General features: G+C 38.4%; 2 protein-coding genes and 1 pseudogene across 7 annotated transcripts in view; 2 read left to right on the forward strand and 1 right to left on the reverse strand.

The window, feature by feature from the left end:
* Positions 1 to 252, reverse strand: part of TADA2A (transcriptional adaptor 2A) — a 53,543-nt gene extending 53,291 nt beyond the window's left edge. The window contains exon 1 of one of the 2 annotated variants that reach the window (XM_081270873.1): positions 110 to 252. The gene's annotated coding sequence lies outside the window, so the exon portion shown is untranslated. Of the gene's footprint in view, positions 1 to 36 lie in introns of both variants that reach the window. The other variant, XM_081270874.1, reaches the window with a different exon arrangement.
* A 65-nt stretch (positions 253 to 317) lies between these two features.
* Positions 318 to 18,959, forward strand: part of ACACA (acetyl-CoA carboxylase alpha) — a 276,021-nt gene continuing 257,379 nt past the window's right edge. For 3 of the 4 annotated variants that reach the window (XM_081270861.1, XM_081270866.1, XM_081270865.1), the window contains exon 1: positions 381 to 863. In XM_081270861.1, coding sequence (XP_081126987.1) covers positions 826 to 863 — 38 coding nt within the window. In that variant the 5' untranslated portion in view covers positions 381 to 825. Of the gene's footprint in view, positions 864 to 18,959 lie in introns of all 4 variants that reach the window. The other variant, XM_081270864.1, reaches the window with a different exon arrangement.
* On the forward strand, positions 10,237 to 10,589 carry LOC308635477 (small ubiquitin-related modifier 1-like; annotated as a pseudogene). Its single transcript has one exon. The product of its transcript is annotated as a small ubiquitin-related modifier 1-like (transcript).

Consider the following 18,959-nt stretch of genomic DNA (forward strand, 5'->3'; position numbering starts at 1 on the left):
GCCATGTGAGGCTCCCCTCGCCGCCGCAGCCCGTACCTCGCAACCCTGCGTCCCCCTAGGTCTTGCCAGAGGGGTTCGCGCCCCGCCACAAGCTTGCCCCGCGCCTCACCTCACTGCGTCTGCAACCTCGTCTCCGAGGAGCCACCAGTCGCGCGCGCTGCCAGCGGTGGCGTGCCCTACCCGGGCTTGCGTGCGCGCTCGACTCGGCGTGCGCTGCCAGGGTATGCGTGCGCGGTCCCGGGCTGCGCAGGCTCGAGCCCGCCGCGTGTTACGCCCCTGCCGCCTCCTTCCCCTCCCTCTCTCCGGCCACGGCGGCCCCGCCCGCCACGCCTCTGCCCCTCTCCCGTTCTGTCCCTTCCCCCTGCCCCACCCGGCCCCCGCTGCCGTTCGGGTGCTTGAGGACTGGGAAGATGGGGCTGAGACGTTTGCGTGACTGTTGAATCTAAGCAATAATCACTTTTCCCGAGTGGCGCGTGGTCCAGCGCCAGAGGCTTCCTGTTCGTGGTGCCGTTTGGTCCCCTCCGGAGCGGGGTGAGACAGGCCCGACTGGTGCAGTCTGGGTTTTGTGTTAACATTCCCACTTCCACCCCAGTTGCAGCCAAGGAAATTGAGGCTGAGGCACCGGGCTCCAGGACCGCGAAGCGGGCCGCCACTCCAGTCCCAGCCCCTCAGTGCAGCTCTTGGATTGATCAGACTGAATGGCTCCAGGGGTGAAGAGGGCACGTTTCCTTTAGATGCTTCTGCAACGTCGAAATTGTCTTCTTTGGAAAGAACCATCCCCTCTTTGGGATTCAGAGGCCCAAATGGAGGTGCAATGATGAGAGGATGTGGTGGTCCACTCTGATGTCAATCTTGAGGGCTAGGTATGTCCCAACATCTCTTATTACTACTACCAGTGGTTATTATAGTAACTACTATTTGTTGAGGATTTATTGCATGCCAGGCATTTGTACAAAGCAGGTTACATATATGGTCTCATTTAAAGCAACTTTATGATGTAGGCATTATTTTCCCCATTTTCCAGGTGAAGATAATCAGGCACTGGCATATTTGTAACTTGGAATCACACTGCTAGGAAGTGTTGGCACAGGGGCTTTCAACCATGGTTTATCTTAACCAAATACTATTTATTCAGAAGTATGTCTCTGATACATTTACCCAACCTCTTAGAATTCAATTACCCACTTCTACCTATAGGCCCCCATATTCATTTTTTTCTTCTTCTTCTTCTTTTTTTATATGTAATACAAGTTGCTTGTTAAAAAAGAAAGAAAACTCATGAGCAAAAGTTGTGAAAACCGCCTCGCCATATTAAATAGTTAAATTTTGACTTATACCATTCCATTCATTTTCCTATGCATCATTTAAATAAATATGCGATTTTATATTTGATGTATCCTGAAAATATACTTATTTGCTCATTTGACAAATATTTAATGAGCAGACACTGTACTAGGTGCTGGGAATTCAGTAGTGAGCAAAGCAAAGGTGCTATTTCATAGAGCTCGTGTTATTTGGGGGAAGATTGACAAGTAATACACATATTCCTAAATAATCATGCCAGTTTATGTGGTTTTATGGAAAAATAAATCAGGATAAAGGGATAAGAGTAATGCAGAGATTCTCTTTTAGTTAGGGAGGACAAGAAAGGCCTCTTAGCAGAAGCAGCACATAAGCAAAAACATAATCATTTAATGAGAAAGGAAGCTAAGTGAATTTCTAGAGGGAAACTATTCTAGAAAAGAAACAGTAAATGCAGTGCCTTGACATAGGGATTTGTTTGGAATGGAGAAGCAAAGAGATCAGAGTGGCTAGCAAATTAGACAAATAAGAGGAAAAACACAGCCAAGGAGCTAGATTATGTACCATCTGGTAAGCCATGATTGGATTTTGGATTTTATTTGAATGTGTTGCCATGAAGAGTGAGACCAAAGGAATAATCAGATTTACTTTAAAAGGATCACTCTGGCAGTGTTGTAGAGAATGGATGGTAGAAACATAGAAATTGCCTTGTAAAGCATCAATTGTCCTTTTACACAGCAGCTAATTAAAAAATAACTTGTTAATACTGATAGTTTACCTATATATACCTTTACATCTACTCTCAATTTTTCATGAAAGTAGAGTTAGAGTCAATTACTTAAACATGTTTGTGTGTGTGTATCACATAAACAGATTTTTTTTTTCAGTCTGGCTGGGGCATATGCCCAGATCTGCATGTCATGCCTATTAACTAACTGAAGGCATCAATGTTGTACTGTTACGGAATAAACAGTCCCACATAATATCCCAGTCTGTTCATTAAAAACGTAGAATTCAAACGCTTGGAAATTACCCTCCCTCTTCAGTTGATTTTAAGTCCTCCTTAGAATTAATTCTAAGCACAGTTTAGTCAGTGTTCTTAAGAAAGATGTGGAGAAATTAAAATGCACACTAAGAGGGAGAATAACACATATTGAGGCAGTGCTTTTTTGAATTTTTGCCTTAAGCAATGGAGTGATAGTGGCATCACTTACTAGACCAGGTGAGGGGAATGGGAAAGGCCAGCTGAAGAAAGAGATTTGGAGGAGAAATGAATTAAAGTTCTATTTTTGGATCTGTGTTTTGCCTTCAAACTGGAAATGACAAATGAGACTGTAGGTCAGTGGAGAGGTAAGGGCTAAACCTACATAAATATAGAATAGTTTCTTTGTGTCTTCCCTAAACAGAGCCTGGGGACAGTGTCTTTTCTTAGTAATCTCAGCACCCAGAAATGAATCTTCAACAAATATTTGTGAAATGAATAGATAAATGCAAAGGTATAGATGAAGTCACTTAGACAAGATGCATAGAAGAGAAGTTATGCACTCTACTTTCTCTGGAGGTCCAAGCACCTGCACGTGACCATAATACCTGATTTGCTTAGGCATTTCCTTGTTTACACCTCATCTGTATCTATATAATTATTAATATTTCCTTGACTCACTCTTAAAAGTGCCTCAGTTTGCACAATAAATTTTTGTGTTGTTCTTTATAAAAGGTCCTTTAGGATCTACCTTCTTCATTTTTCTTTCTCATCACTACTCTATCTTATACTTCATTCTCCAACTAGACTTAACTTGCTCCCTTTCTCCTTTGCACTCTTGTCTCCAAACTTCTTTTGCCTACCTCAACTTGACTATCACTTCCTTTGGAACACCTCTTCTGACCCACCTCCCAAAGTCTGAGTTAAGTAGATCTCTTTCATGCTTCCAGTGAACCCTATTTAATCTGTCATAGTCAAGATGACTAAGTTTCTGTTCCCTAGCTAAACATCTTTATAAGGAAATCTGAAAAAACACCTTTTGCCCTTTTCAAGCCAAAAATTTACTTTAAGAATATCCAAATCAGGGGCTGGGGATGTGGCTCAAGCGGTAGCACGCTCGCCTGGCATGCGTGTGGCCCGGGTTCGATCCTCAGCACCACATACAAATAAAGATGTTGTATCCGCTGAAAAAAAAAACTAAAAAATAAATATTTAAAAAATTCTCTCTCTTTAAAAAAAAATACATTAAAAAAAAAAAAGAATATCCAAATCAGCCAGGTGTGGTGGCACACACCTGTAATTCCAGCGTTCAGGAGGACCCCCAGCACCATGTGAAAAAATATAAAAAAATGACATTACTAATTATCATTGGTGAGTATCTGGAGATAAAGGAATCTCTTGTGTACTGTTGGTTGGCATATAAATTCATTCAGCCATTATGGAAATTAGTATGGAGTTTCTTTTTTTTTTTTTTTTTGGTACTAGGGATTGAACTCAGGGCACTTAACCACTGAGCTACATCCTAGCCCTCTGTTGTATTTTTTATTTAGAGACAGGGTCTCACTGAGTTGCTTAGTGCCTTGTTGTTGCTGAGGCTGGCTTTGAACTTGAAATCCTCCTGCCTCAGCCTCCCAAGCCGCTGGGATTATAGGCATGTGCCACCTCACTGGCCTGGAGGTTCTTTAAAAATTAAAAATCGAACTACTATATGATCCAACAATCCCACTTCTGAGTGTATATCCAAAGGAAATGAAATCAGTATTTTGAGATATCTGCACTCTAAAGTTCATTGAGGCATTATTCAGAATAACCAAGACATTGAAACATCCTCAGTGTCAGCAGATGAAAAGATAAAGAAAATGTCCCCCCCCCCACAGACACAAATACTGTTTAGCCTTAAAAAGGAAATCCTATAATTTCTAACAACATAGCTCACTCTGGAGGACATTATGCTAAATGAAACAGGTCAGGCACAGAAAGACAAATACTGTATGATCTCACTGGTATGTGAAATCTAAAAAAGTCAAACTCATAGACGCAGAGTAGAAAGGTGGTTACCAAGGGCTGAGGGAGCAGAGATTGAGGAGATATTGGCCAAAGGGATCAATTTTTTTTTAATGAAGAGGTTCACTATACCTTCATTTTATTTATTTATATGTGGTGCTAAGGATTAAACCCAGTGCCTCACACATGCTAGGCAAATGCTGTATCACTGAGCTACAATTGCAGCCCCAAGGGATCAAATTTTTATTTAGATAAGAGAAATGAATTCAGAGGTTCTGTTATGCATCAAATAATAACAAATAATTTTATTGAAAATTACTGAGTAGATTTTAAATGTTCTCACAGCCACCAAAAATGAAGTGGTGAGGTAATGCATGTGTTAATATGTTGGTTTAACTATGCCACAACGTATACATATAATCAAAACATTGTATTGTATATTATGTGTGTGTGTGTATATGATTTTTGTCAGTTTAAAAATAAATTTTTAATAAACATACCATAAGTTCATAAGTAAACAAATATTTTTAAAGAATGCAAAATGTAAAAAGCAAAAAATAAAATAAAATAAAGATCTGCCCAAATATATCTAGTTAACTTCTTCTCACTTTTGAAACTAAACAGCAGATATTAGGATTTTCATAATTTCGTGGCCATTAAACACAGCTTTCATAAATCCAGGCCTTTGTTACCTATCTCTTCTGCTTCTTCCTTAGTTCACTGACATCTTTCTCATTCACATAAAAGCACAGGAGATCAGTCTCATGGGTTCCCAGACTTTGGATAGAATCTAAAAATCTATTTGAACTAAAAGTGTTTTAGCTCTGAATGGATCTGTTCAGATCCATTTTCTGATAAAGAAAATTTAAACATACCTGTTCAGCAGCTTAGCTGCATACTTTTCAGCCTGCTGTATAGGGCCTCCACCTTATGACAGGCTCCCAAAGTATTTTGCATCATTTGGTGACAGTCTATAATCTTTTGCAACTCATAAGTGCCCAATAAATGTTTGAAATATTTGTAAATAAACTGGCCTAGATTAATGTAATTGCAAAAGCATGGGCTTTGAGGCTTTCCTAGATTTGAGCCCTGTCTTCACTCCTTACCACTCTAATAATTTAGGCAAGTTATTATCTTTCTTTTTTCTCATCATATGTAAAATGAAAATAATACCTAAGAGCTTGTAAAGATGTGATTATGTATGTGTAGTTCCTAGTTCATAGTGGCAGTCAAACTATTAAAGTAATAAAACTACTTAAAAAGACGGAGGGGGGACCTGGGGATGTGGCTCAAGCAGTAGCGGCGCTCGCCTGGCATGCGTGCGAGCGACCCGGGTTCGATCCTCAGCACCACATACCAACAAAGATGTTGTGTCCGCCGAGAACTAAAAAGTAAATATTAAAAATTCTCTCTCTCTCTCTCTCTCTCTCTCTCTCTCTCTCTCTCTCCCCTCCCTCTCACTCTCTCTCTAAAAAAAAAAGATGGAGGCTGGGGATGTAGCTCAGTTGTTCCTTTTATATACAAGGTCCTTGATTTGATTCCTAGCACTGCAAAAAATAAGAAATAAATAAAATGCAATTTTTTAAATATTTAAAACAAATCATCATTTTAATTTTAATTCTTGAAGTGCTCCACACTTGTGGGGCGTGTATAGAGATTGTTCTAGGATAGGTTGAATAGTGCTCAGCGTTAGCAGCTTTTCATTTCTTGAATCAGGAACTCCTACCGGAAACCCTTTTTTTTTTTTTTTTTTTTTTTTTTGTGGTGCTAGGAATTGAACCCAGGGCCTTGTGCATGTGAGGCAAACACTCTACTGACTGAGAGCTATATCCCCAGCCCCTAAACAGAATTTCTTTAGCTGTTTTCTTCTTTAGCTTCTTTCTCACTACAGAAAACAAAATGTACATTATCTCACGGGTCACAGGACAAATGTGTAGTTGCAATCTAGAATGGATAAGACAGCTTTGCCTCCAGAGGAGAAAAACTCAGGAGCAGTGCTCCATTTAATTAATGTAAATAGTGAACAGACTTATGGATTATGAGCAATTAACTATAAGACTGCTCTTGGAGTACAGAATACTATTATAATCAAAATTTACAACAAGGTTAATCTGATGCATATTTAATGATATGTGTAATTGTTATGGTGCTTCATGATAATTAGGCCTTAAATGTTAAGCTGTCTACATAAATGACTATAATTGGTTATTTTTGCACAACCAAACACATTTTTAGTAGTTGTATATTAATTTTCTAGAATCTATAATCATGCCAAGGACAATATTTTTTTCCAGAAACCCTTTACTATTTAGTCATGAACTTATACAAATACTCTTCAAAATGACACAGCAGGTTTCCCTTCCCAATTTGGTGCTAGAAATAGCTAACATTCAGGTCCTTTGTATATATTCCCCCATTTTAGTCCTTAAAACTTCCTTTAAAGGAGTAGTGTTACTCTCATTTTACTGATGCTCACTCCAATGTCAGAAATAGATGAGGATAAGTAATTACAATATAAGATAATACATGATCTAATAGAGATGTTATAGAGACACTGAGGGCTTCAAGAAGGGATTAGTTAATTTTAGAGGGAACTAAATGGTAAGCCTCTGGGAATTAAGAAGTTAAGTCTTGGAGAATAGTGGGAAGGAAATTCCAAGCAGAAATAACAAATTAATCAAAGACCCAAAAGCATAAAATGGCATGGCTAGTTTGGTCTTTGTGGTTGAAGAACAGAAAAAAAGAGCAAGGAAAGTTACTATACATGAAATAGCACAGGTAGAGATCAGAGCAAAGAGGGCTTTGCATAGGGAGCCAGTGAAACATTGAATTGGAGCGTGATATCACTAACATGGGCTTTAGAACTACCTCTGACAGAAGGGGAGCACACCTGTAATCCCAGAAGTTCTGGAGACTGAGGCAAGAAGACTGCAAGTTCAAAGCTAGCTTCAGCAACTTAGTGAGGCCCTAAGCAACTTAGCGAGACCCTGTCCCTAAATAAAATATAAGAAAAAAAGATCTGGGGATGTACTCAGAGGTCAATTCACGGTACCAAAAAAAAAAAAAAAAAAAAAAAAGAACAACTACCTCTGTCAGTGGTCAGTGGTGATGTGGACTAAGATATGGAAAAATGAATGGCAGGGGCTATAGAAGTCCAGATAAGAGATAAATGAAGTCTCAAAACTAACACTGTTGGAATGAGGTGGGAAGAAGAAATGCATTTAAAGTGTTTGAAGAAATAATTAGCTGGACATGATGGGCACGGTTGTGGTCCCAGCAACTCAGGAGGCTTAGGCAGGAAGGATTGCAAGTCTGAGGCTAGCCTCAGAAATTTAGTGAGACCCTGTCTCAAAAAAAAAAAAAAAAAAAAAAAAATAGCCTGGAGATGTAGCTTAGTGGTAAAGTACTCTGGGTTCATTCCACAGTACTGGAAAGAAAAAGAAAAAAAAAAAAAAAAAGGAAGAAAAAATTTATTATGGGGAGAAAAGTAATATATTAGGATTAAGGATAATTTTCAATTCATCTTGGTTGACAGGGTGGATAATAATGCTATTCACCCAGAGAGGGAACATAAGGCAAAGACCACACTTGAGTGGAAAAGAGCAAATTTTGTTGTGGGTATGTTGAGTTTAAGGTGCATGTAGGTTATACACAGGTGATGTTTAAACACCAAGAGAGATGTCTAGGTCAGAGATTATAGTAAGCAACAAGTTGATAGAAAATCTGAAGCCACAACAGAGTATGAGATTGGCTGAGCTTGTTAAGTGGAAGAAGGTGAAAGAAGAGTGAAGAATAGAAAATTGCATGACAACAACAGGTAAGACATAGAGGAAGATTCGCCCACAGTTCAAAAAGGAAGTAGGTTTGAGAGAAATGGCAATAAAGGTGGGAGGCAGGAAACAGGCAGCAGAGATGATTATGAAGATGAGCATGATTTTGATGCTCTGATCAAACAGAGCATTATTAAGACCTTTAGGCTCTAAATAATAAAAAATATGGTAGGGTCAAAGTTGTTGCTCAGTGATAGAATGCAAGCTTCTCATGCACAAGCCCTGAGTTCAGCTGCCCACACTGCAAAAATAAATAAATAAATAAATAGTGCTTCCTATGAAATTTAAAATAAAAATATTATAAGCTATAAAAATAGGTGTAAGGGAAGTATAGCAAAGGTGATTTTTCCTGTGGTGATCTCCTTGATTATCCTTATCATTATTTTGGTACATCCATTTTGATAAAATACATATTTATTTTATTTAGTAATCTAGCACTGAGAATATATTAAAATGGATTGGTTAATAGTGCCAAATACTACAAATGTCAAAGATAAAAAAAAAGTAGTTATTATGGGATTGGAATTAAAGCTCAAAGATAGACTGCTCAACTAGCATGCAAGAGGCTCTGGGTTCAATCCCAACACTGCAAAAAATAATTAATTAATAAAAGTACTTAATTGGAAAAAAAGAAAAAGTACCAGCATAAGGATGGACAAGCATATGGATAGACAAGCATACTAGAAAAATAGAATAGAAAATCTAGAAGTAAACCAAAATACATACAGGAACTTAGTATTTGATAAAAATGAGCTATCTAATTGATGTAGGCAATTAGATAATCATCTGGGAAAAAATAACTGTATACCTCACACCAAGATAAACTCCAAATGGATTTTATATTTAACTAAAAATTTAAAAACTAGCCAAGGACCATGGTACACACCTGTAATACAAGCTACTTGGGAGGCCAAGACAGGGGATCACAAGTGAGAGAGAGAGAGAGAGAGAGAGAGAGAGAGAATGTTTTAATATTTATTTTTCAGTTTTGGCAGACACAGCATCGTTGTTTGTATGTGGTGCTGAGGATCAAACCCGGGCCGCACGTGCCAGGCGAGCACGCTACCGCTTGAGCCACATCCCCAGCCCCATAGTTAACTTTCTTATCAAAAAAAAAAAAAAAAAAAGGCTGGGGGGAGGGGCGAGTTGTGGCCCTCAGTGTCACATGCCTATAATCTCAAGTTCAAAGCCAGCCTCAGCAATTTAGTGAGGCCCTAAGCAACTTATTGAGACCCTATCTCAAAATAAAAATAAATAAAAAGGGCCAAGAATGTGACTCACTAGCTTAACAATCCTGGGTTCAATCCCCAGTACAATAAAAAAGTTTATTAAAAGGGGCATGGGGATGTAGCTCAGTGGCAGAGTGTCCCTGGGTTCAATCACCAGTACTGAGGGGAGGGATGTGTGTGTGTGTGTGTGTGTGTGTGTGTGTGTGTGTAAGGGTCCGGCGAAACGTCGGAGGAGAGACCACACGAGACTAGCTCCATGCAAAGGCAAGGGGGATTTATTGGGGATCCATTCCAGGGCGCTGGGGCTCCGTGCTCACTCAAGAAGGGAGAGCAGCCCAGAGCCCAGAGCAGAGGTCAAGCAGAGCTTAAGTACACTTTTTGGAGAGGGTGGGGGGCTTTGCATACATCAGAACAAATCATCATGAGGCGCGGGAAAATTGAACAACAACTCTGATACATGATTAGTCCATTCATTGGCGGGAACAGGCTGGGCAGGGGTGATTGGTCACTTCTAAACTGGGTACACATTCAAACTGATTGGTTCGGGCCCTGTGACAAACTGCACAGGGCCCTAGGCTGAATGGCCAGTAGGGCGTTGTCTTAACTATCTCAGGAATCTGGGTGTAACAGAGGAACTTAATAATACCTAATCTTTTACATTTTAATTCAAGCTTTCCAGCTTAGAAACTTTACCCTTTCATGTGTGTGTATCCAGCAAGCAATAAAAGTACTAAAAAAACCTCCTTAAGTAATGTTGACAAAATGGGAAAAATGTTTGCAGTTAATATTGTAAAGGCTAATCTTCTAATAAAAAGGGATTCTAGGTAAACCCTGGAACCAGGTTCGCCTACCTGAAGCCACTGCTGTGTAGATACCTTCCTCTGTCACCATGTCTGACCAGGGGGCAAAATGTTCAACTGAGGATTTGGGGGATAAGAAGGAAGGAGAATACATTAAACTCAAAGACATTGGGCAGCAGTGAGATTCACTTCAAGGTGAAAATGACAACACGTCCCAAGAAACTACCAAGAATCATACTGTCAAAGACCGGGCCAAATGAATTCACTCAGGTTTCTCTTTGAAGGTCAGAGAATTGTTGATAATCATATTCCAAAAGAACTGGGATTTTGGAGGAAAAAGATGTGATTAAAGTTTATCAGGAACAAATGGGTGTCATTCAATGTTTTAGATATTCTTTTTATTTTTTATTTGCCCTCAATCCTTTTTTATTTTAAAAAATAGTTCTTTAGGGGCTGGGGTGTGGCTCAGTGGTAGAGCACTTGCCTAGCATGTGTGAGGTGCTGGGTTCGATCCTCGGCACCTCATATAAATAAAAAAAATAAAGGTACATTGACAACTAAAAAATTTTTTTGAAATAGTTCTTTAGTAATATGGTATTCAAAATGGAATTGAAAACTAGCTCCCATCTCTTTGAAACATCTGGTAATTTGAATTCTTGTATTCATTATTCACAATTGTTTGTTTTCATCATGCCGATTTTTGGTGAGCATATTGCCCTCTCCTTAAAAATTACACATGTAGGGGCTGGGGATATGGCTCAAGCGGTAGCGCGCTCGCCTGGCATGCGTGCGGCCCGGGTTCGATCCTCAGCACCACATACCAACAAAGATGTTGTGTCTGCCGAGAACTAAAAAATAAATATTAAAAATTCTCTCTCTCTCACTCTCCTCTCTCACTCTCTCTTTAAAAAAAAAATTATACATGTACAAAGAGAGGCCACCTTTTTCAGGACTACATTTTCAGGTTGGTGGTAATAAGAAAGATCACCCAATATAAGTGTCTGTAATGACTTTCCAACCGGCCCAGAAGTTCTACTTGGACTCTGACTTTCAATGGGAGATGGAAATTTTTCGTAGAACTGAACTGTGGGAAAATTACCTTTCCTTAATTTGATGCTACTTTTAAAAGTGTGAGGGTCTGAACCAAAAGAAGAGGAATATTAGCTTTGGAGTAAAGATGACAAACATGGTGAGAATAATGACTAATTCCAAAGATGACTTCATGAAGAAAAAGCATTTTTTAAAAAAATGTGTTTTTTTAGTTGTAGATAGACACAATGCCTTTTATTTATTTATTTATTTATTTATTTATTTATTTATTTATTTTTATGTAGTACTGAGGATTGAACTCAGTGCCTCACATATGCTAGGCAAGCGCTCTACCACCAAGCTATAACCCCAACCCAAAAAAAAGCATTTTAAGACTTAAAAAAAAAAAGTCAGAAGATCTGAGAAAAGTTCTAATCTTCATTAGCAGCTAACAGTCATTCATGTAGAAGTATGTGCAATAGAACACTGTTCCTTTAGTTTTATTTTTACTTGTGGCTAAAATGAGGGACATTGGCTGTACCGGTTTCATTAACATATACAATATCTGAAAAAACATTATAAAGGAATGTCTAGGAATAGATAAGAGATCATCCAATCAAGAGAAACATAAATGAAAGATCAACTAGAGCTCAGGAGTGGTGAGTAAAAACATAGAGATTTGAGGTCAGCTATTTGTTGGAATCCTAGCTCAAAGTCACTAACTCTAGAACCTTGGACAAGATTCCGATTCTAAATTTTTCTCATCTATAAAATGCAGATAATAATTGTAGCTACCTCACAAAGTTGAAATAAAGGCCAGGCAGGGTAGCCAGTTGACTAGTGTTAAAAGAAGGAAGGGAACAAAGAAATAGTTTCTAAATTTCTGGTATTTGAGAAACTTTTTAAAGAGATCCCAGGAAAAGGACCAACCTAATCCCATCAATCTCTTCTTTCCTTTAGGGCAGTTATTTACTAAGTCCCTACAAGTGAAATGCAGCCCTAGGTCTAGGGATACAAAGAAAGTAAAACTGATGTGCTACTTGCCCTCAATGTAGTTTACCTCTAGATGAGAGATAGGCATCAATCAAATACTATGGAAATATATGATTACAAATAGATGAATACCATAAAAAGATTTACACTATAAAAAGGTATATTTGGAAGCTGGTGGGGCTGAGGTAGGAGTTCAAGGCCAGCCTTGGCAATTTAGTCAGACCCTGCTTCCAATGAAAAGGATGAGTAGTAGTTAGGTAAAACACTACTGAGTTCAGTCCCCAATATACAAAAAAAAGAAGAAGAAGAAGAGGAGGAGGAGGAGGAGGAGGAGGAAGAGGAGGAGGAAGAAGAGGAGGAAGAGGAAGAAGAAAGAAAGAAAGAAAGAAAGAAAGAAAGAAAGAAAGAAAGAAAGAAAGAAAGAAAGAAAGAAGGAGAAAATATAATAGGAAAACCTGACATAGAGTTTGAGAGGTCACATCAAGGGGGTGACATTGAGCCAGACAGTAGTTAAGGTGGGATGAAGGAGTAGAAACACTGTTCTAGGTAGACTGACAAAACAACATAGCCCCTGAGGCAAGAAAGGACACTGGTGGACTATAGCTGAGCACAGAGTGAAGGAAGGGAAGAGAGGAGAGGATCCTAGAAAGAGAGGTAGTTCAGATAATCTGCTAGTTTGGCAGTCTTCTGAGGACTTGGGACTTCATTCTGATAGAGTGGGAAGTTGCTGAATGGTTTTTAGCAGAAAATCAACAAGATCAAATTTTGCATTTTGAAAAGTATACTCCGGTGTAGAGAACTGTATGCAGATTAAAGGCAGTTAGGAGTGTGTGGGGGAGACCTAGGCAGAGGTTACTGTTCAGGCCAATGATGACATTCCCTAACCCTACTGGTTTGTTTCCCTGACATTGTTTCAGCGGAAGGTCAAGCCTTTTGTTGTTACAAAGTAAATGTGCATCAATTGTTAGCTATTATCTACAGTTAGAGATAAAAGGCTTAAAATTAATCCACCAGGAAGAATGAGTACATTGGAGTGAAAGAATTTCATTGAAGCAAAGAGATGTAAATCAGATAGTTTCCTTTCTAGATAGGAGGAGGAGGCTTCAGGAGTAAAAGGTGAATATCACTGCAAGGGGCACATGGTATCTTGAATATCACTGTGACATTGATGGGGCCCATGGTATCTTGCCAAAGTTTATCTTCACTGTGCTTTGACAATAATGTTTGGCAAGCCTTATCCTACTGAGGTTTGTGCTTTCTGGTTTTTTGTTTGTTTGTTTGTTTGTTTTTAGTTATAGGTGGACACAGTGTCTTTATTTTACTTTATATGGTGCTGAGGATCCAACCCAGTGCCTCATGCATGCTAGGCAAGCACTCTACCTTTGAGCCACAACTCCAGCACACTTCCTTTTGTTTTGTTGGGACATTACTATGTGGCCCAGGCTGGTCTCAAACTCTTGGGTTTATCAAGTGATTCCCCTGCCTCAGTCTCCTGGGGAGCTGGGACTAAAGGTGCTTGCCGCCAGAGCCTGCTACGCAGTGCCTTTTTTTTTTCTTTTTTTGTACCAGAGATTGAATTCAGGGACACTAGACCACTGAGCCACATCTCCAGCCCTATTTCATATTTTTTATTTAGAGACAGGGTCTCACTGAGTTGCTTCGTACCTCACTGTTGCTGAGGCTGGCTTTGAACTCTTGATCCTCCTGTCTCAGCCTCAGGAGCCTCTAGGATTACAGGCATGCACCACCCCACCCAGCTCTCATTGCTTTGGGATAGTGCCAAGGGTGCAGACATTGCTGCATCTTGCAATTCTTTTTAACACAATGGAATATTCATAGATGTTTAGGAAAAGAGTATCTAAATAAATTGTTCTGAAACTGAACCTGTGCGGTACTAAACTAACTTAATTTCCGAGTAAGACAATGACAGACACTACTTTGTTTTTGTTTTTTTGTTTTTTGTTTTTGCCTAGGGCCTCACTAAATTGTTGAGGCTGGCCTTGAGCTTGCAGTTCTCCTGCCTCAGTCTCCTGAGTTGTTGGATTACAGTTATGCATCACCATGCCTGGAAGATACTAGTAATTTTTGACAACTGCTTTTTTCTCTTGCTTCCATAAAGAATAGAATAGGCTAGGTTCAGTGATGTACACCTGTAATCCCAGTGATTTGGGAGACTGAGGTGGGAGGATTACAAGTTCGAGGCCATCCTGGACAATTTAGTGAAACTCTGTCTCAAAATAAAAAATTAAAAGAGCTGGGGATGTAAAAGCATCCCTGGACTGGAGTTGTGGCTCAGTGGTAGAGTGCTTGCCTTACACATGTGAGGTACTGGGTTCAATTCTCAGAACTGCATATAAATAAATAAAATAAAGGTCCATCAACATCTAAATATATATATTACATATATATATTACACACACACACACACACACATACACACACACACACACACACACACACACACACCTGGGTTCAATTCCCATCAGTTACTCCACCAAAAAAAGAATTGAATACGGTTTGAATGTGATGGCAACCCAACTCCCTCATTTTGTCATGTATATATTGACAAAGCAGAATTCCTCAAGATGGGAGACTTTCACTTATATATAGAAGCTAAAAAAAAAAAAGTTGATCTTGTAGAAGTAGAGAGTAGAACAGAGATCACAGAAATATGAAAGGATAGGGAAAAGAGTGAAAGGAAAAGGATGGATATTAGGAATCAAATTACTGTTAGGAAGAATAAGTTCTAGTATTCGATAGCATAGTGGGATGGCTATAGTTAACAAATTACTATATTTCAAAGTAGCTAAAAGAGAGAATTTTGAACCTTCCCTATACACACAAAAAAAGGTCAATGGAAAGGTGATAGAAATCCTAAGTATCCTGATTTGATCATTACACTGAATAATATAATAAAATATCATAATGTATCCCATAAATATGTACATTTTTTCATATGTCAATTAAAAATAAAAATAAAAACAAACTGTAAGTCCTTGAAGTTTTCTTAAGAAATATGTTTTATATTTTATAGTGCTGGGGATTGAACCCAGGGCCTCCTGCATGGTAGGCAAATACTCTGCTACTGAGCCACATCCCCAGTACTTTTTACTTTATTTGAGATGGGGTATTTACTAAATTGTCAAGGCTGATCTTGAACTTGTGATCCTCTTACCTCAGCTTTCCAAGTAACTGGGATTACAGGCTGCATCACCCTGCCTGGTTTATGGGAGTCTTTTGTTTGTTCGCTTGCTTGCAGTACTAGTTATTGAAGCCAGGGCACTGTGCCACTGAGCTACATCCCTATCCCTTTTTATTTTTTATTTTGAGACAAGGTCCCACTAAATTGCTCAGCCTGGTCTCAAACCTGCAGCCTCCACAGTCATTGAGATTACAGGTGTGTGCCTTTGTGCCCCAGTTTATGTTTGGTTTTGTAGGATTTTTAGACATAACAATCAATAGTTTTTTTTAAATGCAACCATAGAAATCAAAATGAAAACAAATTTGTGGAGCCTGTGGTACTCCCATAACCTTAGAGCCTGACAAGTTTTTATTTCATTGTAAATCCACATGTTGAGAGAGAGTGTTAGAAATATACTTTAGATTGTAACATATTTCACAAACAAAGGATTACTGTCCAGGAGTATATTCAGGATTATAAGACTTCTACAAGAAAAAGACTAACAACTCATTCAACATCTCTAGCAATTAGAGAAATGCAAATTAAAATTACACTGAGGTTTCATTTCAGTCTAGTCAGAATGGCAATTATCAAGCATACAAGTAACAATAAATGTTGGAGAGAATATGAGAAAAAGGCACACTCACACATTGCTGGTGGGACAGCAAATTGGTGCAACCACTCTGGAAAGAAGTATGGAGATTCCTCAGAAAACTTGGAAAGAAACCAAAATTTGATCCAGTTATCCCATTCCTCAGTATATACCCAAAGGACTTAAAATCAGCATACTAGAGTGACGCAGCCACAACAATGTTTATAGCAGCTCAATTCGTTATAGCTAAGCTATGGAATCAACATAGATGCTCTGCAACAGATGAATGGATAAAGAAAATGTGGTATATGTATACAATGGAATATTATCCAGCCATAATAAAAGAATGACTTTATGACTTTTGCCAGTAAATGGATGGATCTGAAAACTCTCATGCTAAGTGAAATAAGCCAATCCCCCCAAAAAACAGAGGCAGAATGTTCTCTCTGATATGAGGATGCTAACACACAGGGGGTCAGAGAAGACCAGAAGTTCAATGGATTAGACAAAGGGGAATGAATGAAGAGAAGGTTGGCGGGATGGGAATAGGAAAGACAATAGAATGAATTGGACATAATTTTCCTACATTCATAGATGAATGCACTACCAGTGAAAATCCACATCATGTACAACCACAAGAATGGGATCCTAGTTAGAATAAGTCATACTCCATGTATGTATAATATGTCAAAGTACACAGTACTATCATGTATATCTAAAAAAATTAATTAACAAAAGATATCTCAGTAGAAAAATGGGGAGTGGTTATAAGCAAGAAAAAAATCTAACATCAAATAAATATATGCAAAGGTACTCAAATTCACCATCAAGGAAGAAAATTAATGTAAGAACAATGACAGGACTTCAAAGCCATCAGATTGGGAGAAAAAATTAAGTCTGAGATTTTTAAATTAGGGAGAATGTGGAATATGGGCAATTTCTTTATTGCTAGTGGTTCTGTATTTGGTACAACCACTTTGGAAAGCCAATTGCAATCTAGTGAAGGTGAATATGTGTGTGTGTGTATACACATACATGCACACACATGTGCACACACACACATTTATATATCCTACAACCCATTTACTCCTTGGCATATGTTCTAGACATAAATACATCCAAGAATATTCATTGTAGAAAAATAAACTATTATCTGATACTATCATATATGCAATTTATGAGTTTTCAAACTATGTGTCTCTTCCATAGAATGTTTGGTTCTTCTAGAGGCAGTAAGGGCTTTACTCTATAGCCTGAACTGTTTATTTATCATCTTGTTCAGTGGAGACCATAACATCAAGCCTCTAAACATAGCATTTCCATCCTAAGTTTTAGTAAATGGGATTTAAAAATATAATTAAATTTTCTTATTATGAATTTTCCCATGATGCAGTAATTCAGGCTTTATATTTGTCATGATTTATTTATGCCGCATTTATTAATTCCCACTACTGATTTTTCAGAGAATGCAGTTATCAGATTAAACCACTGGGTGGCGCAAATTCATGAGTCCAGGGAAAGTTCCTGACTTCCCAAGTTGCACCTATTGCTAAACTGTACCAAAGGAAGGAGGGCTAGGTAGAAGAAAAGACTTTTTGGGTTAGGCACAATATAATTCCAGCAATGGTGCATGCCTGTAATCCCAGCAACTCAGGAGGCTCAGCAATTTAGCAAGGCCCTAAGTAGCACGGCCCTTTCTCAAAACTAAAAAACATAAAATTTAAAAAAAGCTGAGGATGTGGCTTAGTAGTTAAGCAACCCTGGAATCAATCCCCAGTACCAAAAAGAAGAAAAGAAAAATCTTTGGACCTGAAGTTTCAATGTAAAATGGATCAATTTCCATAGATTGGATGATTGGTAAGTCAAGTCATTGAGTAAGGGAAAGAAAAAGATAGGGGAAAAAAGTGTTGGAATAATAAGGGAGAAGAGAAAGAAGAAGAGATATAAAGCCTAAGAGACAAGAATGTAAATCTAGAGAGACACATTCAAGTGTTACAGTATGGGTCAATAATTGCTGTGTGGGTCCACGTTGATTTCCATCTTCCTAGCAACCCATGGCAGCTTTTATCTGAAAATAGAAATTACTTCATTCTCTTATAGAAAATAATTATGCTATCCTTAGCTACCATTTGATGTTGTGACATCATCATAATTTAAGTGTCTACTATTAACATGATACTTTGTTCATAGAAAGTAATATAGACAAATTAATATAGACACTACAGCTTCGTGGAAGGTATGCATAAAAAATGAATAGCAACTCAGAGCAACATGAGGCATGAAGGCCATTGTGTATATTCAGGAAATGAAATCCCTTTGGAGAGTGAGAGGGGAAAGGAGGACCATAGGACTCTCTTTGTCTCCTAGTCACACATACATAAAGCAACTCTTCCTTGGAAAATGACACAAAGGGAAATGGTCTAGGTCAGAATATGATGGACAGTATTTAAAGGGGGTCTAAAATAAGAAGGGGTAGTTAAGGGAGGAGAATGATTAGGGCTGATGGCACCTCTGAGCCTAACCTTGCTTGCACTAACCTAAGGAAACAGAAAAGGAAGGACACTAAGTGCCTACTCAGCACTTTCCAGAATCCTAGGTCACTCTGATTTTTGAGATCACAGTTATATCTAAAGAATGAAGAATGGCAAAATATATAAAATTGTTGAATATTTTAAGTATTTTTTAAATCAAGGAATGCTTTTAAAACAACCATACTATCGTGGCCATTAATGTCATTCAGCACTAACTTCAAAGTTTAAATTAGAGGTTTTGTGAATGTGCCTTCTTTGCCGAAGCAAATATATACCTTAATCTTTGGACCTATCAAAAAAGTATTGGGGGGCGCTGGGGTTGTGACTCAGCAGTAGAGTGTTCACCTCACACATGCAAGGCCCTGGGTTCGATCCTCAGCACCACATAAAAGTAAATAAATAAAATAAAGATATTGTGTCCAACTACGACTAAAAAATAAATATTTTTTAAAAAGTATTGGGATGACATAGACACTTTGAAAAGTT

The sequence above is a fragment of the Spermophilus citellus genome, assembly GCF_964194105.1.
Source record: "Spermophilus citellus genome assembly, chromosome: 17".
NCBI classification, from domain to species: Eukaryota; Metazoa; Chordata; class Mammalia; order Rodentia; family Sciuridae; genus Spermophilus; species Spermophilus citellus.